Consider the following 27,628-nt stretch of genomic DNA (forward strand, 5'->3'; position numbering starts at 1 on the left):
TCCCGTTTGATCCGAGCCCGAGAGTTTACGTACCTTTTCAGCTCAGGAGACCCTTCTCTTCTTCAGCTATACTATCTTCAAACCGCGTACCATACGCCCGCACCTACAAACTCTATCTACATAGCTCCGACGACAAATATCTAACTCATGACACCTCATTCGCTGCAACGCCCACTCCCACCCAAAATTTTGCTTTTTCTTTTGCTTTCCTACCCAGAGATCGTAGATGAATGGCAACCCACCCCGTTTTCGTAACCCCTGTACCTGCGTCCCGTTGAAAAACAAGCCGATCATTATCCGGACGGGCAACCCGTTGCAGCAGCGCCCCCCAATCTCGGGGCTCCTCCCACCCCAGTCGCGCAAACGCAGATAATAATCCTGCCTTCGGGCATATGTCTACAAACGCTCTGCCCGGCGTCAGCTGGGATGTGGTTCGTCCATCACCATTTCCCTATGTGCTAATTACTTTACTTGTTAGCGCGATGGGCTTTCTGTTTTGGGGAATAATGGTAGGGGGGTGGTGGTCACACAGGTAATGGTGGGTTTTTGCGGGGTTTGCGTCATGGGTAAGGGGAAAGAGAGAGGGAGAGAGGGAGGACTATGTATATGGGTGGCTTTCGCACCCTTGGTTTGAATTGTTTTGGAGGGATTCCAGTGAACAATTTGAGTTGAAGGGATAAGTACCTTCTTTTTGTCACCACCAGACGTCGGTCTTGGAATCATGGCTTCCCTTCTCTTCTTGTCTCTCTCCGGACTCGCGGCTGGCGCTGCTATCCAGCAGCGTGACCCTGTGCCTGCAGGTTATGTTGCGCCGCCATACTATCCTGGTATGTGTGCGAATACGATTCCCAATCTGCTTGTTGTTTTGTGATACATGCTAACATTCTGCCAAAAGCTCCCCATGGAGGATGGGTGTCGGACTGGGCCGAGAGCTACCGAAAGGCTTCTCTCCTCGTTTCCAATATGACGCTTGCTGAGAAGACTAATCTCACAGCTGGAACGGGAATCTTCATGGGCCGCTGTGTGGGAAATACTGGTAGTGCTTTGAGAGTAGGCATTCCGCAGCTTTGCTTGCAAGATGGTCCGTTGGGTGTGAGAAACACCGACCACAACACTGCTTTCCCGGCAGGCATCACCGCTGGAGCAACGTGGGACAAGGATCTCATTTACCGACGTGCAGTCGCTATTGGAGAGGAGTTCCGCGGAAAGGGAGTCAACATCCATTTGGGACCAAGTGTAGGACCTCTTGGACGCAAGCCGCGAGGTGGCAGAAGTATGTATCTGGAAGAATACGTCTCTGAGAGGCAGATTACTTATAACTGTTACAGATTGGGAGGGTTTTGGCTCCGACCCGGTTCTCCAGGCATTTGGAGGTGCTCTGTCTGTAGAAGGTATTCAGAGCACTGGCGTCATTGCTACCATCAAGCATTTGATTGCGAACGAGCAGGAAATGTACCGTATGTGGAATCTTGTCAAGCCAGGCATCTCGTCAAATGTCGATGACCGCACGCTTCACGAGCTCTACCTTTGGCCATTCGCAGAAGGTAAGTTAAACTGTTTCCTTGAAAATGATCAGTATGCATGTATGTTTTTACACTACGGCAACGGATGAACGACTGCAAGATTTGCCAAGTTGAAGCTAATGTCAATGCAGGCGTACGTTCCGGCGTCGGCTCAGTCATGATTGCTTATAATGCTGTCAACGGAAGCGCATGCGCACAAAACAGCTACATGACCAACGGTCTCCTGAAGGATGAGCTCGGCTTCCAGGGTTTCGTCATGTCTGACTGGCTATCCCAAATCTCCGGTGTCAGCTCAACCCTCGCTGGTCTGGACATGTCCATGCCTGGCGATCGAAATGACATCCCTCTTGTCCTCGGAAACTCCTACTGGATGTACGAACAGACCCGTTCGGTGCTGAACGGCTCTGTCCCAGTGGACCGCGTCAACGATGCCGTGACACGCATCTTGGCCACATACTTCCAGATGGGCCAGGACCAAAACTACCCAAGGCCCAACTTTGACACCAACACTCAGAATGCCGAGGGCCCGCTCTACCCTGGTGCACTCATCTCGCCTTCAGGTGTAGTAAACGAGTTCGTGAATGTCCAGGGCAATCACGCCGAGGTTGCTCGTGAGGTTGCTCGAGATGCCATTACCTTGTTGAAGAACCAAGACAACATTCTTCCTCTGGCCGCGAGTGCCCCGCTCAAGATCTTCGGAACAGACGCCGAGAAGAACCCAGACGGCATCAACTCGTGCGCTGACCAGGGTTGCAACAAAGGTACCTTGGGAATGGGCTGGGGAAGTGGCAGCGCTCGCTACCCATACATGGACTCGCCCATTGATGGCTTCAAGGCTCGCGGTGCAAACTACCAATTCTTCAACACGGATAACTTCCCGGGTAACTCGAACCCGTCTCCAAACGACACTGCCGTTGTCTTTGTAACTGCCGACTCGGGAGAAAACTACATCACGGTTGAGGGCAACCCAGGAGACCGAACTTCTGCAAACCTGAACCTGTGGCACAATGGTGACAAACTGATCAAGGATGTTGCTGCCAAGTACTCGAATGTCGTCGTTGTCGTGCACACTGTTGGAGTTATCCTTATGAACGAATGGCATGACCTTCCTTCTGTCAAGGCAATCGTATTCGCTCATTTGCCCGGACAAGAAGCAGGAAACTCTCTGATGCAGGTGCTGTACGGCGATGTCTCTCCATCTGGTCACCTGCCTTACACCCTGCCCAATGCTGAGGACGACTTTGGCAACTCTGTGAAGCTTGTTGGATACCAACTGGGTCAGCCTCAAGACACGTTTACAGAGGGCCTGTACATTGACTACCGTCACTTCCACAAGGCCAACATCACACCCCGCTATGCCTTTGGCCACGGACTCAGCTACACGACCTTCTCCTTTTCCGACGCCACAATCACCCCTGTGACGCCACTCACCAAAACGCCACCAGCACGGCCAGCAAAGGGCCAAACACCGTCGTACTCGACCGCGATTCCACCTGCTTCTGAAGCATACTGGCCTGCAAACTTCAACCGCATCTGGCGCTACTTGTATTCGTGGCTTGAAAAGAATGATGCCGACGCTGCTGCGCAGGTGGGAGCTTCTCCTTCGACATACCCCTATCCTGCGGGATATTCCAACGAGCAAAAGCCCGGGCCTGCAGCAGGTGGCGCACAAGGTGGCAACCCCGCGCTCTTTGATGTGGCATACGACGTTTCTGTAACGGTAACCAACACTGGCAGCCGTAGTGGCAAGGCTGTCGCACAGCTCTACTTGCAGTTCCCCAACGAGAGCACGGTCGACACGCCCATCCTCCAGCTGCGAGACTTTGCAAAGACGTCTACGCTTGCGGCTGGAGCTACCCAGACGTTGAAGATGCGACTGACAAGGAAGGACCTTAGCGTGTGGGATGTCGTTGAGCAGAATTGGGTTGTCCCTGCTGTGGGTGGTGACTATGGGGTTTGGATTGGTGGGTCTTCGGATGACTTGCATCTGAGGTGCGGTACGGCTACGGGACGTTGCCAGGGAGATCAGACGAGCCCTGTTTGAGGGGTTCTCTTTGCTCTAACGACATGAGCGAGGCCTTTCCTATAACGAATGACTTTATTAGTTAATAGTTAATAACATTACCAATATTGAATGAGTTCTGTTCCGGTCCGATATTTCACAAAGTTCTGAGCATATCTCGTGTTGGGCAATTCCAGTCCAAAAGGTTACGGCTGTTTGTCACATGCAGAACGGGATAACGTCGACAGCCCAGCATCTTGAAAGGAGAATTCCCGTTTTAATTATCCAATGGCGAACCTAAAGTCAAGCTGTTTTCTGCCTTGCTGAAGAAACAAAACATTTCCACGAAGCTTTTAGCAATTGTGAAAGACTCGACACATGTCATACGCAATGACCATAGGACAAAAAGCTATCCAAGAGATCAGGGGGCTCACGTGAGGCAATGAACATACCGGCGGCGGATGCTCTTGATTGGCCGGGCCCAAGGAGATTGCGAGGGATTCATGCGCAGAAGCGACGTGATTGGCCTGACTCGAGCATCTTTATCCCTGACTGTCGCGTGGGAGTTTACTACGTATATGCATACTAGTACAATAGTCGTCCCTTGTGTCCATGTAAGGCTGGAACATGACGAGGAGAGCTATTAATACACGTCATGCGTCGAGTGCTCCAGAAAGATGCTACCGTGTTTGCACGAGACTGGTGCGTGGTTTGAGGAGGGGCGCCAGTCGAGTTGCATGTGCATGGCCAACGAAGCTTTGCAGGGGAGTCTGAGAAAGGGATTATGGTGAGGTAATTTCAGGGTGAATTGGGCGTGCCGAGGGGTCTAATGGTTAGATGACAGTGAGTGTGAGTATGTATGTGCATCGGGCGTTTTGTGCTATGAAGCCCGTGGCGAGGGCCAGAGCGAGGCCAGACGTCACAGGCGCTAGGCCCGTTTAGGAGCTGGTGCAGTCGTTATGGTTACTCCGGACAGCACCTTGGACTCCTTGCTGTACCAGCTTCCCCAGGGGTTCATCCACCATCACTGCACTGCTCGTCTGTTCAAAACAAAATCCCGTTACTTGAATCATCAATTGAAACCCTCTGCTGTCGGTTGTAAGCGTTGCGTTCTTGTGGGACGCTCCACGCATCCCTGCCACCAAGTCGTCACTGCTTGTACATAAACAAATTGCCCGGGTTTCAGGCGCGGACCACCGACTTCTCACACGTATCCCATATTACTTACATTACGGCGACTGCGCTCCTCGACACCACACAGTCGATTGCAAATTGACGACTGCTTCGTCGCCTCTCAGCATGTCCAACGGCGTGCGCAATCTGCGCGCCATGTTCGAAAACTCCAACGCCGCTGCCTCACCCGAGCCCCGCGGTCGCTCCCCAGTAGACCATTCCGCCCCAGGAGACAACGACGACCGCCCCAGGTCAAAGGTGCGCGCCTCCTTTGTCCCTGTCGAGCCTTCACTTCCTCCTACGAGCGCCTACACGCCCACCGATCTCGGCCAGACAAAGGGCACCCCGTCCAACAGCACCGTTGCACACCGCCGCGAGAGCTTCAGCATCAGCGAGGACAGGCCCGAAGAGCTCGCTGATCTCAAGAAGATTGTCGGCGACGAGAAGGAAGAGCGCGCCAAGAGCCTGGCTATCCCCGAGGCTGTTCCCGAGCAGGCCGTCGCATCACGAGAATCCTCGCTATCGGCTCCTCTTGACCGAAAGGCAGAAGAAAAAGAAGAAACTACCGACATGCCTAAGGTCTCCGACCTCGCAGAAGCTTCTGAGCTCCAGGCTGAGCAGACACCAACCCAACCCGAAGAAAACGCCGTCGACGACGCCGAAATCTCCCCAATGCCATCTCCACAACAGATTCCCACTCAGCCTGCTGAAAATCCGGACAAGCCTACTACGGGTGCCCAGGAAGATCTCGCGCTGAGACCGGCAGCCCCCACGGATGAAGCTGCTGTGGAACACGACACACCTGCCCAAGATGAAGCTGTCGTTGAGGAAAGCATTCCTGCCGCGGAGGAAGCTGTCATTGAGGAGGCCGCCGTCAAAGAGGAGGCGGCTGTTGCAGAAGCTGCTATCGCAGAGGAGAAGGCTGCAATTGCTGAGGAGCCTGCCATTGCCAAAGAAGAGCCCCAAGCCGACGCTCAGCCCGCTGAAACCTCAGACAAGACTGAGACTGCATCTTCCACGGATGTGCCCACTATCACCGAGGAGGCGGCTCCTGTGTCTGAAGAGGCTCCAGCAGCGGAGACTTCCAAGCCTGCTGACAGCAAGACAAAGACCAATGGAACTCCTGCAGCTAAGAAGCTAGAGGTCAAGAAGCCCTCGGCAATCTCTACTGCTAAGGCCTCCAAGGCCCTACCGGCATCCGCAAAGAGCCCTCTCCCAAAGAGTCCTCTCCCAAAGGCAGCACCAAAAACTCCCCCGAAGACCAAGTCGGCCACACCAGCGCCCAAGCCCAGTCCAGCGCCCAAGGTGTCCAAGCCGACAGCCCCTAAGGAGGCCGGTAAGGCCCCTGTTGCAAAGGCTCCTGCTGCAAAGGCCCCGGCTGCTAAGGTCCCTACTACCAAGACAAGCCGCTCTTCCCTACGCCCAGCGGCATCTTCAGCTACTGCACCTACTGCCAGCGCGGCGTCCAAGGCCAAGCCAGCATCATCATCTACAGAGACCAAGAAGCCTGTCGCTTCCAAGCCCGCCCCTCCTGCTCTCCGTAAAAGGTACGTGCAATTGCAGTTTACACAGTCCATAGCTCTGATATGAATCTAGCGTCTCACCAACCGGCTTCAAGAAGCCAGCTCCCAAGTCGCCCACACGCCCCGTCGGCTTGCCTTCACGTTTGACCGCACCTACTGCGGCCTCAGCTGCGAAGCATGGCGAAGAACCCAAGGTTGCAAAAAAACCTGCCACTACCACACGCGCTCCACCCAAGCCCGCTGCCGCCACCACCAAGGCGCCACGACCTTCAGTTGGACCCAGTGCACCAAAGCGACCGGAGTCCCGCACCTCGACCACAAGCACCGCACCCAAGGGCGGTTTCCTTGAGCGTATGATGCGCCCAACAGCGGCCAGCTCCAGCAAGACTCATGAGAAGCCTGCTTCTCCACCACACAAGGCCCCCGCCGCCTCAAAGCCTAGCACCCTACAAAAAGGAAAGAAGAAGGCGGAGGAAGTTGCTTCCAAGGTTGAAGATGTCGCATCCAAGGCCAAGGCAGCTGTCACCAACGGTCATGGCGATGAGGAGCACAAAGAGGAGCACAAGGAGGAGCACAAGGCGGAGGAAGAAGAAGCCCCAAAGGAGTCGGAGCCTACTGAACAGGTAGCTGAAGAAGCTCCCGCTGATGAGGCGTCGCACGAGCCGGCAAAGGCACCTAGTCCAGTGCCAGAGGTGGAAGCTCTAACCGCAGAGCTGGATACCCCAAAGCCGGAAGGCGAGGCAGTACGGTAGATGAGAGTGAGTGGGCCTCTTGTCATGGGGTAGGTTTGACGACAGGGTTTCGCATTCCTGTAATGTCTACATAACAAATTCGCGAAGTTGGTAGGCTGTTGGTAAAACTCTTGTTCAATGGCGCTATGTTGGTTTGCTTTTATACCTTCACTTCTCCAATAGCATTTTCTGGAGCGATTGTTTGGCGCAAATCATAGTCTTGGGGGATACCTTGGGATATGGGTGGGGTGAGGGAAGGATGGAATTGGATACAGATCATTGCGTATATAGTTGCCTTTTAAAGCTATGGGTCTCGCATACGTTGCTAGACATTTCTTGTATATCGTAATCCATTCTTCACTCGGAACTTGATCTTGTCACAACCCCTGGCTGTTCGGGACCCAGCACGCGCTCAGCCGGATGCTTTGCTGAACGCGTTGGCACGTGACATTGTACGACAGTCCTTTCGGAGCTTGATGGTGACAAATCGAGGCTCTTGCCTGTTGCGAGACACAGACTCGAAACGTGTCTCTTTATCCCAGCTACACACACCATCTCCTTGTTCTTTTGCTTTTGTTCGAATATGGTTCAAGGCATCACATCATCGAGCAGATCATGCCTTTGTCAAGTTGGTGCTCCGAGTCAGGGGAGTCCGCAAGGCCATGCTTACCAACTGTCCGCAGGATCATCTTGGGCGCCGTTGTCTTTCTGCTTACAGGGCAAGTGAGCGTTATGGGCCGTTGTATCAACAGGGTGAGACGCTGCCCAGGCTAGGGCAATGAGGGGAAGTTCGGAAAAGGGATGGTCCATGGCTTGCACGACGGATTGATTGCCAGGGCGTCCCCGACCGACTTGCCTCGGCTGCTTCTCAGCTCCACTATTCAGCTGGGGTCAAACGTCACTAGCCGACGATGAAGGGCATGATGCGTCCTGCGATTGAATCGTACTTCTCGCTGGCGAGCCCCTTCTTCACGACACCCGATATCGCTATATCGAGCCTCGGTGTTTTTGCTACTGTCTTCTTTTTGCCTACTGACCGCTAATCATGTCAGGTAAGCGCGATCTAACTTCGCACATCACCCTGCATCCCTAACCTCCTACTAATCAGCTTTGTTATCGCAGCTCTTCCGCTCGCGCTTCCCGCAGCCGCGGCTGGCCTCGCATACCTCAACGGTCGCCATGGCTTCACCCACGACTTGACGCTGCTATCTGCCCTTGTACGCAGCTCCATCGATAGCGCAGTCCGCCAACGACGCGACACTTGGAACCTCTTCTACGAACTTGAATCACATGCTAAATCGTCACGAGCAAACCAGACTTGGATCATCTTCCAGGGAAAGTCGTGGACGTATGCGCAGGCGTATGATGTTGTTCTCCGCTATGGAGTATGGCTGAAGAGCAAGGGCGTGGAAAAGGGCGATATTGTCGCCGTGGACTTTATAAACTCGGACGTCTTCATATGGGTGTGGTTTGGCCTCTGGAGCATTGGCGCAAGCCCGGCCTTTATCAACTACAATCTCACAGGCAAGCCGCTTGTACACACAATTAAGACGAGTACGGCCAAGTTGGTGCTTGTGGATCAAGAAGTCAAGGCCAACTTCAACGAGGATGCACTGAGGGACCAGGGCCTCACTCGGACGGATAACACTGACAAGCTCGAGTACATGTTTGAACTTGAGTCTGACGTCCCGCCATCCACCGAGAAGCAGGCTCAACGACAGGTTGAAATCATCTTCTTTGACGATGCATTGACATCTCATATTCTCACACAACCGCCAACGCGCTTCCCTGATTCAGTTCGCTCAGTCGAGGAACGCACAAGCATGGCCATGCTCATCTACACATCTGGCACAACAGGTCTCCCTAAGCCTGCCTTGATGTCATGGGGCCGATGTGTTAATGCTTCCAAGGCTGGGTCAGTTTGGGTGGGACTCAACAACGATGTCCTGTACACATCTATGCCACTATACCACAGCTCAGCTTCAATCCTAGGTCTATGCGCCACCCTCCGCGCCGGAACCACCATCTGCTTATCGAGGAAGTTTTCTCACAAGACATTTTGGCCCGAAGTCCGTTCTTCCAATGCCACCATCATCCAATATGTCGGCGAAACATGCCGATACCTCCTCTCTGCTCCTCCATCGCCCCTGGACAAACAGCACAAGCTTCGCGCAGCGTTTGGTAATGGCATGCGCCCTGACGTCTGGGAAGCTTTCAAAGAGCGCTTTGGCATAGAGACCATCTACGAATTCTACGCCGCAACAGAAGCGCCCAGTGGGCTCTTCAACCTCTCGACAAACTCCTTTTCCAGCGGTGCGATTGCACGTAACGGTACACTAGTTAACGCGCTTCTGGGACAGAAGCTTTGCCTCGTACGCCTGGATCCCGAGTCTGACCCGCCAGAGCCCATCCGCGACCCCAAAACAGGCCTATGTAAAATCTGCGACTCTAACGAACCGGGTGAAATGCTCAGCAAACTCGATGCCACAGACATCAACAAGGCCTTTCAAGGCTACTACGGCAACTCAAAAGCAACAAACAGCAAAATCATCCGCGACGTCAAGAAGAAAGGAGACGCATACTTCCGCACCGGCGATCTTATGCGCTGGGACGCCGAAGGCCGCTTCTGGTTTGTCGACCGCATCGGCGATACATTCCGCTGGAAAGCAGAAAACGTCTCTACAGCCGAAGTCAGTGAAGTCCTCGGTAGACACCCCGCTGTTGCCGAAGCAAACGTCTACGGCGTCCAGGTCCCGCGCCACGACGGCCGCGCAGGATGTGCCGCAGTCGTGTTCAAAGATCAGTCTACCTCTCCTTCCGACGCTGTCCTGACGTCTCTGGCCCAACATGTGAAGAGTCAGTTGCCGGCTTTTGCGGCCCCGATTTGGATTCGCGTTACGAAGGAGATGCAGCTTACAGGTACGAATAAGCAGCAGAAGCATTTGTTGCAGAAGGAAGGAATTGATCCTGAGGTTGTGGAGGGGCAAGGTGATGTCTTGTATTGGCTCAGGGATGGTGCTTATGTTCGCTTTACGAAGGATGATCTCAAGAGGATTGAGGGTGGAGGTGTTAAGCTTTGATGTTCTTTTGTCATAACCGTTTTATTTCTTGACATATAGGAGTAAATGGCACGATACCATTTGTTGGAATCTTCTATTGTTGTTTTGATCTTGTTCGAAGAAGATGGTTGGTACTTGGTGAAGCTGACGAGTTATGGCCATTTTTCTTTTCAAGGCACTAATCTACACTACCTTTGCCTTTCGCGTCTTCCTAGGTTTCTTCTTCGTAGGCTCCTCGTATAATTCATCTTCGTCATCTTCATCATCTCCAGCATCCTCGCCTATACCTTGATCTTCATTCTCCGCCAACTCCACAGCCTTACTCGTCCCAACCTTCCTCTTCTTCGTCCCACCATCCATACCTCCATCCTGTTCCCCACCTTCCTCACTACCCTCCCCCTCACTTCCCCCCCTCGCCCCCTCCCTCTCCGCCAACCTCGTCAATGCAGCCCCCAACCTCTTCCCCGCAGCACCCTTCCCCTTCCTCTTCCCACTCGGCCCACCCGCCTCCGCCCCCCTAACCCTCGGTGCAAACGCCCCCGCCCCAACACTCCCCTCAAAAAACCTCGTAATATTCGCTTGTGTCCCCTCCTTCTCCCTACGATTCATATCGCGGATAACAGGCACAAGCACCTCGTCCGTGCGCTCGGTGCTCCATCCAATCTGCGAACTGAGGTACGCGCGCAGAGCAGCGAGATCGGGGACGCCCCATTGGAAGGGCTCGGGGCTGGAGTCGACTTCTGGGTTGAGATATGCGTCTGCTACCCTTGGGTCTGGAAAAGAAGCAGGTAGGAAAAGCTTAGTAGCTTGATTTTTACGGAAGCGTCGTCGAAACGACGATTGGGCGTCGTCGGATTTTTTGATAGACCCGTTTTGTACGCCGTCCCACCACTTTCTGAACGCGGTCAGATCTTGAAACTCAGAGAGGATTTCTAGTGCGGTCACGGGCCCGATGCCCGGTATGCCTTCTGTGTAGTCGGAACCCAGGAGTTGGGCGATGTCGATTAGTTTTTGGCGGGTGAGGCTGAATTCAGAGGTTAGGTCGGAGGAGAGGTAGCATTCGACGAATTTGGCGGCGTTGAACATGTTTTTATAGACGCGGGTGCCGCCGAAGAGGAACGTGTCCGAGTCGTCGGTTACGATGCCGTCGACGAGGCCTAGGTTAACAAGTTCGGCGCATTGGGCTTCGGCTTCCATGGGCGCGGTGATGTATGGGAGGCCGAATAGGGCGAGGAGCTGTTGGCACTCGGAAATCATTGTTTGTGTGACTTCGTCGGCGTCTCGACGGTCTTTTTTCTGCTGAGCACGTAGTTGCTTGAGTTCTTCGTCAAAGTCTACCCGTGCGGCGGTGTTGTTGCTTAGTTCCTGGGCAAACCGGGCATGCTCTTCTGCCTCTTTGGCGAGAGATGCAAATAGCTCTTCATCTTCTGGATCAGAGTATTGGTCAGAATCATTACCTTCTGCAATATCCATAGGAATACTGTCGTCAGCAACGCCACTGTATGGGACAATTGGCTTGGTAAGGTCTTCTGGACCCTGTAATGGCGAAAACTCTCTTTGGGGTTGACGCGGCTTTTCCTGTCTAATCGGGACGTCCTCAAATTCAGGCGATGGGGACTTTGACTGCTCGGGCGCTGAATTAGTTTCACCTTGCAAAGGTACATCCTCGAATTCAGGAGACGGTGATTTAACAGATGTATGTTCAGAAGCCAGATCCGTCTGCATTGGTACATCTTCAAATTCGTCAGATGGAGTTTCAGAAGCTTGCCGTGCCTCTGACTTTGGCTCCACATCGCTTGTTACTTTCTGTCGCGCGTGCTTTTCGTCTTCCGGCTCACTCTCCGACCAGTCCACTGGCTGTTCATCAGAATCCTCGGCGAATGGAATCTTCTTCAGCAAGGCAGGATCTTGAGGAGGTGGCGATGGCTGATGAGAGAAAAGCGGTTTTGGTGGCTCTGCTCTAACTTTGTCGGCCAGATCACCCATCTTCAACTCAGTTTCTCTAGTTTGTACATCCTCCATCTGGGCATCAGCATCTTCATCTGAGTCGATCGCTATCACTTGCTTCTGGCTTTGACTCGCGGGTGCATCTAGGTCAATGACTTCCTTTGTATCTTGCTTGCGCAAACTCGGGAGTTCTTGGAACTGGAACCTGTTCTTTTCTTCTTGACGAGCTTCCTCCCATAACAACTTCTCTTCTTGTCGTTGAGAGTTGACTTCTGAAGCAATATCCCGTGACGCGTTGAACCAAGGCGGAAGTGGTGCTGCGGTCTTTTTTTCCTCTGCGTAGTTTTTCTCGAAGCCTCCAGCATTCTCAGCCTCCAACTTTTCCATCTTTTTCTTGCCAAGCAGGGAGTTACCCAAATTGAGTCTCTCAAACGGAAGAGGCCCATCGAAGCCCGAGGAGTTGATCTTTCCTGGCGCAGATTCGACAGTTGATGAAGAATTCTGAGCGTTAGATTGAGAGGATGGTTTTTGTACGTTGGTAGGACGTTTTGACTTGCGAGACTCTGCAAGCGCACCCTGAAGGTCCATCTCATCTTCGCTATCACTACCTTCAAAAGGGCCCTTCGTAGCTAGTTTGCTACTTCGTTGATTGGCAAGCCTTCCAATAGCAAGTCCAGAGCCCTTGGTCCTGGCGAAGGGATTAGTTTCTTCAGCACGCCTTTGTTGAAAAACCTCGCGAACTGGATCTTCTTCAGACTCTTCAGCAGTTTCTTGATGTTGTTGTACTCCTGATTGCATTGACAATGCAATCGCTTGCTGCAACTGTTCGTTCTCAAGTTCGTCGCCCGCCTCCTCGGCCAAATTATTGCTGCCACTAACATGCACGTCCATCCAGTCTTGGTCGTCGTTGTCATCAGCAAGGAACAACGAATCGGGATTTTGATCCACAGGCACGGCCCTCTTGGGCGCAGACTGCTTTGGCATTTCCTTCCTTGATCTGTAAAGCCGCCGACGCCGTGTTGCCAACTCATTTGCAATGAATTCACGACCTTCCTTTTCCTGGGCACTCAATCCTGCTTTAGGTTTAGGGAGTCGATTCAAGCCCTCAATTGGCACGTCCTCAAAATCTTCATCGTCTTCCCATTCATCATCATCTTTAGCTGGGGGTTGTGGCGGCTCTACCTCGATTGGTTTGTGGGCTTTTCCAGCTTCCTTGTTCAAGACCACTCCAAGGGCCCAACCACCCTCAACCCCGTCATTCTTTACAAGGACATACTCCCTGTCTCTCTCACCAGCAACGCGATTGAAACCACCACTTCCAAAGGCATCATCGTTCATGCCGTTGAGATTCATCAAGCGTTGCGTAAGTTCATTACGTTCGCGCACACGCTCAATCTGGAACTTGGAGAACGCCATTCTGTCGGGAAACATTGCATCGAGTTGTTCCTTCGAGTGACCCATCCTCAGCCGACTTCGCAGCCTGGCTGCGTTCAGGATATTATAGCGATCGGCGGGTGGCAAACTTTGGAAAAAGTGGCCATCAAAGTCGATCTTGGAGAAATCATAAACATTGATATCTTCGCCTCTATCGAACTGCCGTGCATACTCTTCCAGTTCCTCTAGAGACATGACTCTGGGGTCGTTCGCAGCGCCCATTTCCGACATGGACTTTCCCAGGTCTGGCAAATGATATTGATCTTTTCTTTTGAATGTGTGGTTCTGAGTCCGTTCCTGGGGCGTTTTGAGTAGTTCGTCTGCATAGACCAAGTTTTCAGGTATCTCCTCGTCTTGCTGGTTTTCCCGTGGATGTTTGGCAGCTTCCTTCCTCTTCCTATCCTCTTCCTCCGCAGCCCTCTGCATCTGTATTGCCAACAACTTCCCGGCTGTCTTGAGTGCATCATCTCGTCTGCCCTCCCGGCGCGACTTCCGGTGGCGGATAGTCTGTCGCTTCAGGGCCGGGGCGCCCCCGTCAAAGACGAACACAGGCTTTATGCCGATGAAAAGTAGCTTGCATACTCGGCGGAAGAAGCCGACGATATGGCTGTTCCGCAACGCATTTCCTTCCTTGTCGCGCACGGCTTTGAGGAACTGGTAGATCCAGATGGACGCATCGACAGCCAGTCGTTTCTTGTTCAGCGTCTCAATCTTAATCGGCCGCGCGCAGGGTTGTAAAACGGTCCAAAGGCCAGTAACACCCATTGCGCTCTTCTATGAGCGTGATCCATCGATTTCGACAGGTAAAGTGTGTGCCTGTATCACTCGAGGTGAGTTTTGACTGGGTGCTTGCTGCCTGGTGATCGCGCGTTCAAGGCGCGTCGTCAATGACGACATGCCAAGCCTGGCCCACAGTCCCACGCGACCTTCACGTGTTTGGGCTGGACTTTCTTCAGACGTCTCTCGGTCTTCGTGGACAGGATTATTAGTCTCTCAAAATTACAATTTGTACAGTTTAGTTTAGCTATTATACATATCAAAATGGCCTATATTGCTTGTTACTCAAGCCCAAGGCCAACGCCAACGGTTTGCGATTCCTTTTTGTCTCCTTCGTCGTCACCAAAATCTGCGTCGCCATGATCCTCTTCATCTCCTATTCCTGCATCCACATCATGAAAGTCGCTGCCTTTATGCTGATGCTTATATCGAGAAGTGCTCTGGATCTCATCCGAGTCATCCGAGTCATCAAAGACTCTACTCTGGTTCCTCCCAGTCGGGAAATCACCCAACCCACCCGGAGGTCGAAGCTCGAACATTGAATTAGGGCGGTCGTGGCTGTATGGCATAGCATGCGACTTGCCTTGAGCAGCTGTAGGTTGCGCGAGGTCAGGTCGTGGGGACGCTTGTGGCGAGATGGCCGACCACCAGCCGCTTAGCCGCTTGGACAACGAAGGGCTGTCTGGGACATCTGTCTCCTTCTCCACTTTTGTTACAATTTTATCCAGCTTTCCCTTCTTCTTCCGGGTAAAGTTGAAGCCCAAAGGAAGATCTATCGGCGATCCGGGTCTTGAAAACCCAGCAGATGAAGAAGACTCTGAACCAGATGCAGGATATGGGGCGTCTCCGGTAGGTCCATCGCTATGTGTTCGCTTGAGCAAGCTGCGGAGATCCTCTTCACTGAGGGTGTTGATTACTTCTTCATCGCGTACGCCACGAGGTTTGTACCTGCGCCTGCCCTCTTGAATGGCGCGTTCTAGCTTGGCTCGGTTCGCAATGAACTTTAGTTTCGGAAACGCAGATTGCTGGCCTACATGAATCATGCGTGCTAGTCTTTGTGGGGTAGGGTCAGACAAGATATGAATGAAGTCCGAAGGGATGGACTTGGGCCAAATGGTGATGGTTCCGCTAAAGCGTTGCAGCCAGAGCTCGCTCCAATCTTGGCCAAGGGGCCTCGGTAATAGTTCGAGGTGACGAAGGACCTTGAGCCATTTATAGAGATCAAGTTTGAGATACTACGAAGATGGTTAGAGGAGCACTAGATAAAGAATTCATAGCGTTCAAGACAGGGACAGTTGATTGAATGCCTGTGTGTTCTCTACGTACCTGCTCTGTGGCTGAGCCGAGAAAGCCACCTCTCCAACCGCGCCCCCGTCGATGAGTGACAGGTTGACCGACTGATCCACGGGACGAAAAGAAAAAGATATTAATATGCGGATTGACCTGGCTAACGATTGAGAAGCGCACATTGAAATGAAGATTCAGTGCCTTGAGTGGTATGTCCGTCCTATATACCACGTGAGCCGTCGTTAAATAGTGGTAATGATGCTGATTCAATAACTTACCTTAGACTGCCATCTTTCCACTTGTGGCCAAAAGAGAAGGGTGAAAGACTTCCATCCTTGTTCTTCTTCATGAGTACGACTGGGTTGAGAATTCCAGGAACAGCAGCCGAAGCCAAAACCGCTGACCAAATGACACAGTCAGGGGCGGTGATATAGTTTGCTAGAATGGTTGGTGAGTGTGGATCAGCTGGCACGCAGGAAACATTGAGTATGCGACCGGTCCTTTGGTATGCTTCTCTGAACGTCAGGCTGCCATGTGTCATCCAAGCACACCTCTTGGCCCAATCCACACTGTCGAACCTGGCACCAGTCTTCCACCATCTCTTCGACCATGTGAGAACTCCTTCATGACAGGCCGTAATACGGTGGGCGAGCGCTGGTACAAGCGAACTTTTGAGTTCTTCATCCGTTCTTGTGCACAGCAACGCGGCTACAAGAGCGCCACCTGAAGTGCCTGTGATGACTTCGGGTAGTAGCTCAGCGTCCATTAGAGCTTTAGCCACACCAAAATGGTAGTAAGCAAATGTGGCCCCTCCCGAAAGACATAGGGCAGTGCGACCAAAGTTACTGCCCAGGTGCTTGAAGAGGGCGCGCTTGTTGTCAGCGTCGAGCTGCGTGGTTCGCAGGAGAAATGATAGGGAAGCCTCAGCTTCGTCGACGAAGTTCTGGACAAGAGTTTTGGTTCCGTAGTATGTTTCGCTGTACAACCGAGGGTTCTCAAAGCCAACGAAATTGTTCTTTATGGAGGCTGCGTAAAACGTTAGCCGGTTGTTCCCATATATAGGGGTATATCCCTACCCTCCAACAGCGCACGAAGGTCCTCGACAGCCGTGTGAGGGCCTGTAGTATGTTTGGAGCATGAAGCACTGTTTTCATCAGCCTCGGCCTTTTCCCGCAGCTTGACCATCTGCTGGTGTACCCTTGCGATAGTCTTGCTGTCATAGTAAGCGTATTCGGCCTTCTCCTTCCACGCATCGTTGCCAAGATATGTGTCTATTTCCTTTGCGCCCTGTATCCATTCCTCATATGACCTCGCGTCCTGTAGGCGTTGGCGCAGCCTCTGGCGTGTTCCGCGCCATGTGACCCAGTGCTCATATAGATAAATGTATAGGCGCGTGAAGACGTAGCCGATACTCAGGAAGAGCAGCCATCCGAGCACGACAATCAGCAGCGGCCACTTGAGCAATATATAGACGAAGCCCTCGCGCGTCTCGTCCTTGCCGCGACGTGGAGGGGCCTTCGTCTTCTTGCGCCGCTTGACGCGCTGGTGGACGGGGCGCCAGTCATTTTGGGCGGTGATGAAGGCACGTTCGGGCGGAGGCGAAGTGAGGTCCTCGGTCGATGGCGAATTCTCTGGCGCAGCGAGCGCTTTGGCGAATTCAATGAAATGGTCTTCTTCGACAAAGTCGTTATCGTAGTCAGGCAAGAGGGTGAAGTCGAAGCCGGCGGTCGAGTATGGCTCTGGGCCGTCTGTCTTCTTGTCGATGTCAGCCATGGGGTAGGGAGTGGCGAGATGTATATTTCATCGCAGAATACAAAGGAACATGTCACGTCAGATGAATAGACTCAGGGTGTTGAGAGTGGCATGTGAGGCTCTAAGCTTCGGAGGTTTACGTCACAGGGCCTGCCGAGGCCTGGGCCCTGCGCGCATCGGAACCCTTCCGACATGCACAGAAATCCTCCTCGTTCGCTACCCGCTACCACCATTGCTGTACCTGCACCCACACCCGTACCCCTACCACTCCATACTCGCCCACACCGCAGAGCTAATGCGGCCTCGTTCCCCTGGGCTCCAGGCCGCCATCCGCTCAATAAATTGTCGCCTACGCCAAGGGTCATCGCAAAGATGCCTCATGACCCTTGCCATTGAGACATCATGCGATGATACTTCGGTGGCTATAGTCGAAAAAGGAAACTACCATGGCCACGTGACAGCCAAACTACATTTCCACGATAAGGTCACGTCCAACAACTCAGTATACCAAGGCGTTCACCCCCTGGTATCGCTTCAATCTCACCAGGAGAGCCTTGCAACACTTGTGCATGAAGCCATACGCCATCTCCCAATGCGCAATGGGCCTGTTCTCTCGAATGCAGAGTTGACGCAGTCAGGCCAAGTAGACATTGCAACAAGAAGACTGCCCGACTTCATTTCCGTTACACGCGGGCCTGGTATGCGTAGTAATCTGTTCACGGGCCTCGATACCGCAAAGGGACTGGCTGTAGCATGGCAGGTACTGCACGCTGGTCTCCCCATGAACCTGCCACTGACACCTGCCCCAGAAACCTCTCGTTGGTGTTCACCACATGCAAGCACATGCTCTCACGCCACGAATGGTGAGCGCTCTTAAATCCCATGCCCATCCATCGCCTGAACCTGCGCCCAAGTTTCCGTTCTTGTCAGTGCTAGCATCTGGTGGCCATACGCTACTCATCCACTCTGCTTCTTTGACACATCACCATGTATTGGGGTCCACGAATGACATTGCCATTGGAGAATGCTTGGACAAGATTGCTCGTGTCGTCTTGCCTGCACAATTGCTGCAAACAACCAAGAGCACCATGTATGGAGCACTGTTTGAAGCATTTGCATTTCCTGATTCAGGTCTGGAAGGCCAAACAACTTTAACCTCCCCGTGTATGCAGTTCATACAGTCCGCTGAAAGTTACCTGAGTATGCATGGTCATCGGTATGAGTGGTATAACGTCCCGACAAATCACGAAGATGCAATCCGGAGAAACACTACTAAATGGGGTTGGGCTCTCAATAAGCCACTGACTAAATCCGGTGGGGGTATCAAGATTAATAGCCTAGAGATGAGTTTTTCCGGCATCACCACAATGGTCGAGCGCATCGTACGATATGGCATAGACCCTACTACGAGGAAATTCAACAAAGTTGAGCGAGCAGCTACTGAGATTGAAATGGAAGAGAGAATGGATCTGGCCAGAGAAACTATGCGCGCAGCTTTCGAGCACCTAGCTTCGCGAGTGGTGCTAGGCCTGCAATCCCAGCGAGATATCACGACGTCAAAGCCTGCCGTCGTCATGGCTGGAGGCGTCGCTGCGAACTCCCTTCTTCGACACATGTACGTACACTTAATCCAAGGACTTGCGCCCGCCGTCATTCGGCTGTAGAGATAGATCAAGCTAACCTCTTATCAGACTTGCGTGTACCCTTTGTGCTCACGGATTTCCAGATGTTGAGCTGTACTTTCCTCCTCCCAAATTCTGCACCGACAATGCTGCCATGATTGGATGGGCCGGACTCGAGATGTTCGAAGCGGGATATATCGACCCACTAAGCATTCGCGCCATACGAAAATGGCCACTGGACAAACTCCTAGATCCTCCAGAAGACGGGTGACGGCCAAGCACGTCCTATATGCAACAGGGCTCTCTTCCTCCCTTGGCCCCCGGGACTACACCACCAATATCCGCCTTCCCGGGTATTCCATAGTGGAAACAAACAACTGGTCAATAATCAGTGTGTCTGCAAGCAGGACCAGTGTCGCTGTCATGATTCGGCGTCTCGTGATTACGAGAACAATCTGATTGCAAGGAGAACTTTCAGTTCGACGGCTGTTGCGCTCTTCATATTCCCTCCTGGCACGTCGCACAGTTATCAGCATAAACACACCGAGGTATGGGCTGTGGCAGTTCGCTGCCGGGCTGTGGTGTTCCTAATGGGGGTTATATGGCCATGTCTTAGTCATATCAGACAAAGCCAAGGGCTTCTGATAATGTTGATTCTGGACCGAGGTCATGCAAGTGAGGTAGTTTCGTTGGTTGAGTGACACGATTGTTAAAGTTGGTTCATTGGTTCATATATTATGCAAAGTCCTCACGAGGGAAACCCTGCATTCTCGGCTGTTTGCAACCATGGCACGATCACGCAAAATACCCAGCAATATAGCCAGACAAGATGCACTTTAATTTTGCCGACACCTTCCACATTTTGTGAATTCAACACACGCTACTGGACAGTGTATGTCTAAAATTAGGTTTCTCCCAAGTGACACTGCAGGTAGACCCGGCGGTTATCACTGTATATTGCGCTGCGAGATCGAAGCACAACCTAGAGCCCAGAACATGGACTATCAAGCCTCGCTAATGCAGATGCCTATGGTGTCACACAGATGCAACCGAAGTTCACAAAGGACTCATGGCGCGTGGTCTCGTATCTTTCATCTTGGCACTGTATCGTTGCATGTTCTCCTAGATTGACCAGAATCGGTGACTTGAGAAACGTCTATAACTTCGCCACACATTCGCAATGAGAGAGCAGATTTACATCACGGAACTGTGAAACTTGGTCTTGCACCATACGTCTTCGAACAAACATGGCTCCTGCACGCAACAGTGTGCTGGTGCTACTTGGCCTTGCAATCAGGTTTGTTATTCTGCCTGCATCTATCTACCGATACTGACGTGTTTTAGTATTCGTGCTGCACCTGCTGGCTTTCAAGAGCGTCAAGTAGAGATAACCCCACCTCAGCAAAGCGTCTCATGGGACACTGGTAACCCGGAGCCCACCGAGGGCCCCTACGAGCCTGTCAACCCACCAAATCCAACGGACCAAATCAGCCTTGGAAAACCGTCATTCTGGATTAGCTGGGAGACTAGTGAGCCTGAACCGACACCCAAACCTGAATACCCCCCACCAAAACCGAGCGACCAATTCAGTATTGGCAATCCGTCCTATAGCATAAGCTGGGATGGAGAAGGCCCAGGTGCCTCCTCGACGCCCACTCCTATGCCCACACCTACACCTAAGCCAACTCCAGAGTACCCATCCGTCACATCGTCACCACCTATCTCGACAAGCTCCAGGACTTCTGAACAGACTTCTTCTTCAGTGCCTACCAGCAAGTCCACTTCAACCAAGAAGGTTTCTTCGACCAGAAAGCCAGGATATCCTCCTTGGAACCCGTGGCCACCAAGACCAACGACTTTCAAATCTACGACGAGACCCAAGCCGTCGTCAACCCAAGAGCCGACATCAACGAAGGAAGTACAAACCAGCTCACCACCACCACAGTATAGCATAAGCTGGAACATGGAGCAACGCAATGTTAAGCCTACGTCTACAAAGAAGCCAATGCCTACCCCGACTCCTAAGCCTACATCCAAGGTAACCCCTAAGCCTACGTCCAAGGTGACTCCTAAGCCTACGTCCAAGTCCACAGCCCCATCTACTTCAAAGGCTACACCCAAGCCCACCCCAACATCCACTTCAAAAGCCACTCCCACCCCCACTCCTACCCCCAAACCAACCCCAACCCCAGAACCCGACACCACCTCCTACGCTCCCCCCGACATCACCCTCGGCCCCCCCAGCTTCAGCATAAGCTGGGGAAAACGCTCCCCAGAACCCACTTCTGCCCCTTTCCCTGAAGACGACCCCTTCCCAGAAGAAGAAGACCCAGACTTTCCCCCGTCGCCGCCCACTCTCCCCTCCCAGCCCAACAACATCAGCATCCAACCCCCCACCGCAACCGTCATCTGGGGCAAACGCCAAGACGACTCTGAACTACCTCCCGAGGATGATGATGATTTTCCTCCACCATCGATCCCGAGTCAGGTGAATAGTGTGGGGGTGGAACAGCCTACTGCAACGGTGATTTGGGGGAAGAGACAGGAGAATGATGGTGGTGATGATGATGATGATTTTCCGCCTCCGTCGATTCCAAGTCAGGTTAATAGTGTGGGGGTGGAACAACCTACTGCGACTGTGATTTGGGGATGATTATGGTTATGGTGAGGAAGGAGTAAGGGAGGTGTAGAGGGGATGGGAGATGGTAGTAGTCAATTTGCGTTATGAGGAATTTGAATTTGGTAGGAGATGTTAGTGTCTTTTTTTCTATGTGTAGTTTTGGTAGAGAGTATAATGCAATATATTGTATTGCCCATGCGATGTTTTCCTGAAGCTACACGTGTTCGTGATTGTCTGAGCGCACCTTTCTTACATTAAAGTGTGTGAGCAACACGCAGCTGGGGGTACTTTGTCACACTCATCCCGGTTCAACCCCATAAAAACTCCTCACTATTAACGTCGCTGTATCCTCCTTTTCTCTCCGCCGAAAACCAAACGAAACTGTTACAAACTTTGTGTTCATATCAACATGACATATCCTAGGGAGAACCCCTCCCTTCCCAGTAAAGTTGGCAAACAAAGAAAAAAGGGAGTGATGAGACTATCAACAAAAAGCTGTGCGCACTACATCTCCATCCGACTACGATCGACGGCGCGCGTAATACGCAACAACATCGTTGCCCTGCCTGGCACCCTCGAGAAACGCGAGAGCAACATCTTCAATGCGGTGAACGCGTGATCGAAGCGTCACTGCAAAGTTGTGTGCGATGTTACTCGCGTGGGCGTCTCCCGTCTCGTCGTAACGAAGCTGAAACGAATCGACCAAAGCGGCGATGAAACCTTGAATGTGGACGTGGCTAACACGTTCACAATGCATACCAAAAGCCCGCGCGATGGCTGCCACCGCTCGTATGGTATGTGTGGTGATGGTATTAAGTTGTTCACACATGCGATCAGAAACATGGCGTGTGCGTCTACGGGGTTGAAATGCGGATAGGTTTAGAAGCTGAGAGCAGATGGGGTCCCTTTGTGCTAGAATGTGGAGGTCGGCGATGGGAAAGTGATGTAGGATTGCTCCGGCGGGTACCGAAGCCCATACCATACGTTCTACGAGCTGTTAGTAAGATGAATAGAGCAGTGGGTAGACTGGCAACTTACCTGCGTGACCTTTGTAGCGAGCCCACCATGCCTGACCTTCGGACTTGAGCATTCGAAGGACGTCTGCTGCTGCTAACGTCTTATTTGGTGTTGTAAGTGAGGGATGGCCCAATGCCACTGTCATCGTCTCAGATAAAGTCATTTCTAAATTTCTCCAAATAAAGCATTTCACTCACCAATAGCTATCCATGGGTCATCCATGGTGCTTGCTTTGACCAAAGCCTGTAGTAAGCTCGTAGACAAGGAAACAAAAGTAGACGCCCCACCCTTCAAGCACAAATCTGTAAATTGATGGTTATTGTAGATTCTAGGAAGGTTTCATTTCTTCTTGGTACTTACGCAAGTTGGTCAACAGCTTCAGTGCATCCCTGCCCTCACCGTCTGGAGTGAATGGTGGAGGATATTCACCGCGCCAGATGGTAAAAGCCTGGCTGACAAACCCATCTTCCTTACTGAATATTGTTCTACTATTCTCATCCCAGACGCGAAATGCAATTTTTCGCTTGATAGGCTCCATAGAGGACCGCACTTGTTCCACTAAAGCTGTTCGGGGGCTCGGGTTTTCAGTATCAGACCACCTTTCTTCGTCTTGGTTGTTTGTGGACAATGCTACATTCCCGAGTACGCATTCTGATATCGGTATTTCTTGCTGATCTGACGGCAATACAACAGGCTCAGTCAATCGAGAAATTTGACCCTTTTCTTTCTCCTTTTGCGCAGCGCGGCGAACTAGGGACCTATACGTTTTTCTGGTCCTTGGGGACTTCGCCCACCGGGCAGCGCCAGAGTCGAACGCAATTTCTGTTTCTCTGCGCTGTAAATCAATGCCCGAGTCTGTAGCAGTTTCTTCTATAATTCCACGGATAGCATTGTACCGCCCTTCTGGATCGTGAAATGGAATAGCCATTACCCGGGCGTACTCTGAAAAGGCGCGTCCGCCATACAGCAACACATGGTTCTCAAATTGATACCGTACAACTGAAATCCGAAGGTCAAGGCCGGTAACATAGTTGAACACCCGGGGAAGAGTAGTCTGGTCAGCATTGTCGTACCACCTATACAGAATAGTCAATAGCTCCCGTTGATCCTCATCCCACAGATGTGATGGAGCCCTTTCAATCCTTCGGAGCGCCACCAGAGATTGTAGATTGCTTAAGTCTTGTAGAAACGATGCAGATGTAGCGTGGTTACTAGAGCCACTCATTTTGAATGTGAGTTTGCGACGTACTGATAGGGAACCTCTCGCAATATTGCTTGAATTGGAGCGACGGGTATCACCAGGATGTAGAAGATGGCGACCAGTTTTGTTTAGTGCCATGCGGCGAGGACAAGGTGTGGACTGTGACTCGATGCTACCAGAAGCGCAACTTGAGGAGCTTATCAGACTCCTGGAAAGGTCAATGCTGTTTGTCTTGGGTGTATAGGTGTTTTCTTCATGTAACCAGGAGGCAGAAGAAGAACAATGCGATGCTTGCGTCGAACCCTCTCTTTCTGAAGGCGAAGGCAGGTCTGAAGATTCGAATATTAAACTTCCTTTCCAGGGCTCAATACTGTTAAGTGATGGACCGAAAACATCTTCATATGGAGGAAGGGTTAGCTCTCGTTGGGCACGATCGCAATTGCTAGCTAAAGACCCTTGTAGATTGTTAGCATTTGTATCGAATGAGAAAACGATCAGTAACTAGTTGTCTCTTGCCTTGTAAATGTTTGTCTGTAGCGGTGTGTGACTGCTCATGCTGAGGCTGCTCTTCCACTGCTTGACTGATGACGGCCTCCGAGGTTGGCTCCCATACCATTACTCCGGCATCTGCTTCCCGCCATATGTGATCTGTCATGGTAAGGCTGCTCAAAATATACTTTTATTGAATTGCCGGTCAAGTTTAAAGATGAAGTAAGACTTTTGGTGCTGCATACTGTTGGTAGTACAGCGTACTAGCATACCAAGCCTTAAGTAAACGCGAAACGCCATCTGACGTGTGACGAGCGCGTGTACCGTGTGGTGAAGTGAACAAGGCTCGTGCGTATGTGTCGTGATATCTGCGAGGCAACGAGAGCTGCAAGGGCGAGTGTTGTAGGTGCAGGTGCTTACTCATCGCTGCCGAGATGGTAAGTGAGGAAGTTACGAGGCAAGTACTCTCTGCTCTTACCTAGCAACCCGCACGTGATTTCCTGCAGCTCTATCAGTCCAAACCACACTTGCAACCTCACCGTCTCGTTTCAGAAACATGCTCAACCGGTAATAGCGAGAGTCAATGACTTCTCAACAAGGGCGACTCATCATGAAGCAAACAGCAGACAGTTTTGAGTGGTATCATTCATCTAGCCTAAAGTGATATACTAGACTCAGAATAATATTATACACGGGGCGTAGGTAATATACTATAGGCGTGGGTGAGAAAAGTTGGACGTCTACAATAAACCAAACGTGTGTGTAGTGGACAAAGAAAAGGAAACGATATTACCCTCCCACGCTACGTGACATTCATTATCTGTAAAAGGAGTGATTTGAAAAAACCAAGGGGGAAAGTTGAGATGGATGGATGAAGGTTGTGATCATAAGACTTTTCGGGGCATTAGATAGGATGACAAGGGCACGAGTGGGGTAGCCAGTCTTTGCAAAAGGCCGTTGAGTTGGCAAAAAAACAAAAAAACGAGATTTTTTTCCCTCAGTGATTGAAATGCCGTAATCAAAGAAGGCGTGCACCCGATATGCGTACGCAACAGTGAAAGAAGCGGACAGTAGAGGTTGCCTGTGATACTCCCAGAGCATGCGAGAGAAGCTGATTTCCATACTGAATCGTAAAAGCGGGGCTCCTCGATTGACGGCACAATGTGGTTGCGTTTGGTTGTTTTGGGGTGAGTGTAGTGACGGGTTGCTGGGTATTGCATAAGCGCCCGAGCGCGGTGCTTTGGCTGCTGCGAACATGCATATGCGAGGTCCACGCACAGACGGCCCTTAAACGGTTCGATAAGAGGACGCCATCTTACGCCGCAAGGCTCCCCACCAACAAAAACAACGACGCCTCGTGGAAGTGCACACGGGCTCGCTTATTTGTGACCGTGCTGCTCGGTGCAGATCTTCCTGACGACCCACTTCTCCCAGAACTTGCGTTGCTGGTTGGTGACCATGACACCATCGTCTCCTAACGCGTCTACACTGTCCATATGACCGTTGCAATTGCACCAGGTGACCGAGGCTGGGGTATCCGGCATGGGTGGGAAGTGGAGAGTTCCGCCCTGCTCCGGTTCCGGGTCGTCGGTTTCTGTATCCGATTCTGTGCCAGCTATCGAGCTGTCGTCGTGATCGTGTCCATTAACGCTGTGGTTGTCGAATGGCTCTTCTTGTTCCCCATCATATTCCCAGTCGTCGCTCTCGTCACTACTGTCGCTTCCAACAAGAGGATCGTCTGGTACTTCGGCGCCCAACACCCACTGCTCATCGAAATGTTGCTCGTAGTCAATTCGTCTTAAACTGACCCAGTCGAGCCTTGGAAGATCGTCCCGCAGGCAAGGCAGGACATCTTTCCATCTACTGCCTTGCCTCAAAAGTACGTCTCGGAGCCGCAACCCGCGCAATGTTTCTCGATGTCTCTGTGCAAACCCAATGATTTCTTCTGCATCTAGCCGCCATGCTTGTATGCCAAAAGCCTGTAACTTGTCCCACTTGACGTTATGGAAAAGTTCCTCTAGTTGGATGGAGAGTGGCCTGTAGGATGGAAAGCCGATATGTAACGCCTCTATGTTCTTGGCTGCAGTGAATAGGGCCTTGGATAGAGAAGAGAGGTCTCGCATGCGTACATCAAGGTCGGTGCTATCATCAAAGTGTAACTCCAAGCAAGTCAGGCGACTGGCAAGGATGCCTAATGTGGATGGCGGATTCTCAACGGCACTCGACACACTCTGTGGACTAAGCATGGGCGAGGAGATTCTTGAGCATGGAGATCCTGACTTGAGAAGGGCCTGACCTATTGTCTTTGCGCTGTGCAGGCAGGCCGGAGGCCACCGCGGGACTAGGTCGTTTAGTTCATGGCTCCGCATGTAATTAATAAGCTTCCCCTCTTCTTGGTCCTGCACACGCAGAATCTGGATGTGCTGGAGGGAAGTGAATTGGCGAAGTGCTATGTGGAGAATGCGGGCATCTTCTCCAGTGCGGACAATTTCTCTCTGTTCGTTTGCCTTTGTTTGGAAGTGACGAACATCAAAGAGGGCGAAGCTGTTGGGCTGTGTATGGAGAAGTTCTTGTAACCGCTCCCGTCCTACAGCCGAGTTAGTGTTGGTTAGATATATGGGATTTGGGGGGGGTTTGAAGAAAAAGGGTTAGTCGGACCTTCGTCGTAGAAGAACGGGACCATGTAACTGAATTTCTTGACACGGCGGGCAATGTGCGGCTGGCTGGCAATCTTCTCGAGTCGGTCAAGGCCTCTTTTGGAGAAACGGGTGGTGACACGTGAGAATTGATGGATGACGCCGAGGTCGGAAAACTTTGTGCAGGTCAGGCGAAAGGCGGCGATGGTCTGGGCTTGGTCGTGGTCCGGAGGCAGAGGCAGCTTGAAGCTCTCCTGGGAGAGATAGGCGCGGCGTTCGAGGCTAATGGGCTTTTCGGGTTCCGAGGCGACATATTCGAGAATGATGCGAAGAAGCTCGTCGGCAAGATCAAGGATACCCATTTTATGTGGGGCTATTCATGACGGCAGTGGGAGAACAGGATTGCTATGGCGGGGGGTTGCTCGGGCAGGCAGGAGCGTAGGGCACGAGGGGGGAGGGGGATATAGTAGTGTGGGAGCAGGAGCAGGAGCAGCGAGAGAGGGAAAAAGAGAGACACAGAAACAGAGACGAGACAGAGAGACAGAGACAGAGCGAGGGCTCGGGCCGGATCGGGACAGGAGATGGACGGGCGACGGGAGGCGGATGGAGGGCTGTCGCGGGCCAGGCTTGTCAACTGACAGCGTGGTGTTGTCCGGCGGCGATGTTCTGTGAGACGAGACAAGCGAGGCGAGGAGCAGCCAGAGGGCAGAGGGGCAGGGCAGGGCCGGGGATGGGAATGCATGACCTTCTTCGCTAGTAGTCAGCTAAGCGTCGCTGGAGTTGAGGACGACGAGTGGACACGCACCGCGGCCACAGCGGCCACTCCCCTGCCTGC

General features: G+C 52.2%; 9 protein-coding genes across 9 annotated transcripts; 5 read left to right on the forward strand and 4 right to left on the reverse strand.

Annotated features, from left to right (window-relative positions):
• Positions 1-476: 476 nt before the first annotated feature.
• COCSADRAFT_305111 (glycoside hydrolase family 3 protein) lies at positions 477-3,625 on the forward strand. Its single transcript, XM_007700363.1, has 4 exons — positions 477-827; positions 896-1,273; positions 1,329-1,544; positions 1,655-3,625. The coding sequence occupies exons 1-4, from the start codon at positions 722-724 to the stop codon at positions 3,565-3,567; spliced, it is 2,613 nt and encodes an 870-aa protein (XP_007698553.1). The 5' UTR covers positions 477-721; the 3' UTR covers positions 3,568-3,625.
• A 911-nt stretch (positions 3,626-4,536) lies between these two features.
• On the forward strand, positions 4,537-7,345 carry COCSADRAFT_139296 (uncharacterized protein). Its single transcript, XM_007700364.1, has 2 exons — positions 4,537-6,245; positions 6,295-7,345. The coding sequence occupies exons 1-2, from the start codon at positions 4,825-4,827 to the stop codon at positions 6,971-6,973; spliced, it is 2,100 nt and encodes a 699-aa protein (XP_007698554.1). The 5' UTR covers positions 4,537-4,824; the 3' UTR covers positions 6,974-7,345.
• A 491-nt stretch (positions 7,346-7,836) lies between these two features.
• Positions 7,837-10,424, forward strand: COCSADRAFT_114112 (uncharacterized protein). The gene is made up of 2 exons (XM_007700365.1): positions 7,837-8,004; positions 8,075-10,424. Exons 1-2 carry the CDS (start codon positions 7,998-8,000, stop codon positions 10,030-10,032), a joined length of 1,965 nt encoding a protein of 654 aa, XP_007698555.1. The 5' UTR covers positions 7,837-7,997; the 3' UTR covers positions 10,033-10,424.
• A 28-nt stretch (positions 10,425-10,452) lies between these two features.
• On the reverse strand, positions 10,453-14,157 carry COCSADRAFT_114116 (uncharacterized protein; the record flags this gene model as incomplete). Its single annotated transcript, XM_007700366.1, has 2 exons — positions 10,453-11,676; positions 11,743-14,157. Coding segments are annotated over 2 exons (3,639 nt in total), but the record flags the coding sequence as incomplete, so codon positions are not given.
• Positions 14,158-14,369: 212 nt separating this feature from the next.
• On the reverse strand, positions 14,370-17,292 carry COCSADRAFT_180178 (uncharacterized protein). Its single transcript, XM_007700367.1, has 4 exons — positions 16,533-17,292; positions 15,735-16,482; positions 15,496-15,676; positions 14,370-15,404 (listed from the first exon to the last, which is right to left on the reverse strand). Exons 1-4 carry the CDS (start codon positions 17,227-17,229, stop codon positions 14,451-14,453), a joined length of 2,580 nt encoding a protein of 859 aa, XP_007698557.1. The 5' UTR covers positions 17,230-17,292; the 3' UTR covers positions 14,370-14,450.
• Positions 17,293-17,587: 295 nt separating this feature from the next.
• On the forward strand, positions 17,588-19,101 carry COCSADRAFT_87082 (uncharacterized protein; the record flags this gene model as incomplete). The annotated part of the gene is made up of 3 exons (XM_007700368.1): positions 17,588-17,968; positions 18,018-18,823; positions 18,900-19,101. 3 exons carry the CDS (start codon positions 17,588-17,590, stop codon positions 19,099-19,101), a joined length of 1,389 nt encoding a protein of 462 aa, XP_007698558.1.
• Positions 19,102-20,077: 976 nt separating this feature from the next.
• Positions 20,078-21,579, forward strand: COCSADRAFT_189220 (uncharacterized protein; the record flags this gene model as incomplete). Its single annotated transcript, XM_007700369.1, has 2 exons — positions 20,078-20,127; positions 20,175-21,579. 2 exons carry the CDS (start codon positions 20,078-20,080, stop codon positions 21,481-21,483), a joined length of 1,359 nt encoding a protein of 452 aa, XP_007698559.1. The 3' UTR covers positions 21,484-21,579.
• Positions 21,580-21,970: 391 nt separating this feature from the next.
• COCSADRAFT_87070 (uncharacterized protein) lies at positions 21,971-23,692 on the reverse strand (the record flags this gene model as incomplete). The annotated part of the gene is made up of 3 exons (XM_007700370.1): positions 21,971-22,437; positions 22,665-22,769; positions 22,828-23,692. The coding sequence occupies 3 exons, from the start codon at positions 23,690-23,692 to the stop codon at positions 21,971-21,973; spliced, it is 1,437 nt and encodes a 478-aa protein (XP_007698560.1).
• A 1,844-nt stretch (positions 23,693-25,536) lies between these two features.
• On the reverse strand, positions 25,537-27,155 carry COCSADRAFT_85949 (uncharacterized protein; the record flags this gene model as incomplete). Its single annotated transcript, XM_007700371.1, has 2 exons — positions 25,537-26,744; positions 26,816-27,155. The coding sequence occupies 2 exons, from the start codon at positions 27,153-27,155 to the stop codon at positions 25,537-25,539; spliced, it is 1,548 nt and encodes a 515-aa protein (XP_007698561.1).
• Between the last annotated feature and the right edge of the window lie 473 nt (positions 27,156-27,628).

This window comes from Bipolaris sorokiniana (genome assembly GCF_000338995.1).
Source record: "Bipolaris sorokiniana ND90Pr unplaced genomic scaffold COCSAscaffold_5, whole genome shotgun sequence".
NCBI lineage: Eukaryota > Fungi > Ascomycota > Dothideomycetes > Pleosporales > Pleosporaceae > Bipolaris > Bipolaris sorokiniana.

Bases quoted from the DNA above. Each gene is read 5' to 3' on its own strand.
- COCSADRAFT_305111 (XM_007700363.1), top strand. From the start codon at position 722: ATGGCTTCCCTTCTCTTCTTGTCTCTCTCCGGACTCGCGGCTGGCGCT. The intron at 828-895 runs GTATGTGTGCGA...TTCTGCCAAAAG, and splicing joins TGCGCCGCCATACTATCCTG to CTCCCCATGGAGGATGGGTG. The intron at 1,274-1,328 runs GTATGTATCTGG...TAACTGTTACAG, and splicing joins CAAGCCGCGAGGTGGCAGAA to ATTGGGAGGGTTTTGGCTCC.
- COCSADRAFT_139296 (XM_007700364.1), top strand. From the start codon at position 4,825: ATGTCCAACGGCGTGCGCAATCTGCGCGCCATGTTCGAAAACTCCAAC. The intron at 6,246-6,294 runs GTACGTGCAATT...ATATGAATCTAG, and splicing joins CCTCCTGCTCTCCGTAAAAG to CGTCTCACCAACCGGCTTCA.
- COCSADRAFT_180178 (XM_007700367.1), bottom strand. From the start codon at position 17,229: ATGGCTGACATCGACAAGAAGACAGACGGCCCAGAGCCATACTCGACC. The intron at 16,483-16,532 runs GTAGGGATATAC...CGTTTTACGCAG, and splicing joins CCTTCGTGCGCTGTTGGAGG to CCTCCATAAAGAACAATTTC. The intron at 15,405-15,495 runs GTACGTAGAGAA...CCATCTTCGTAG, and splicing joins TCGGCTCAGCCACAGAGCAG to TATCTCAAACTTGATCTCTA.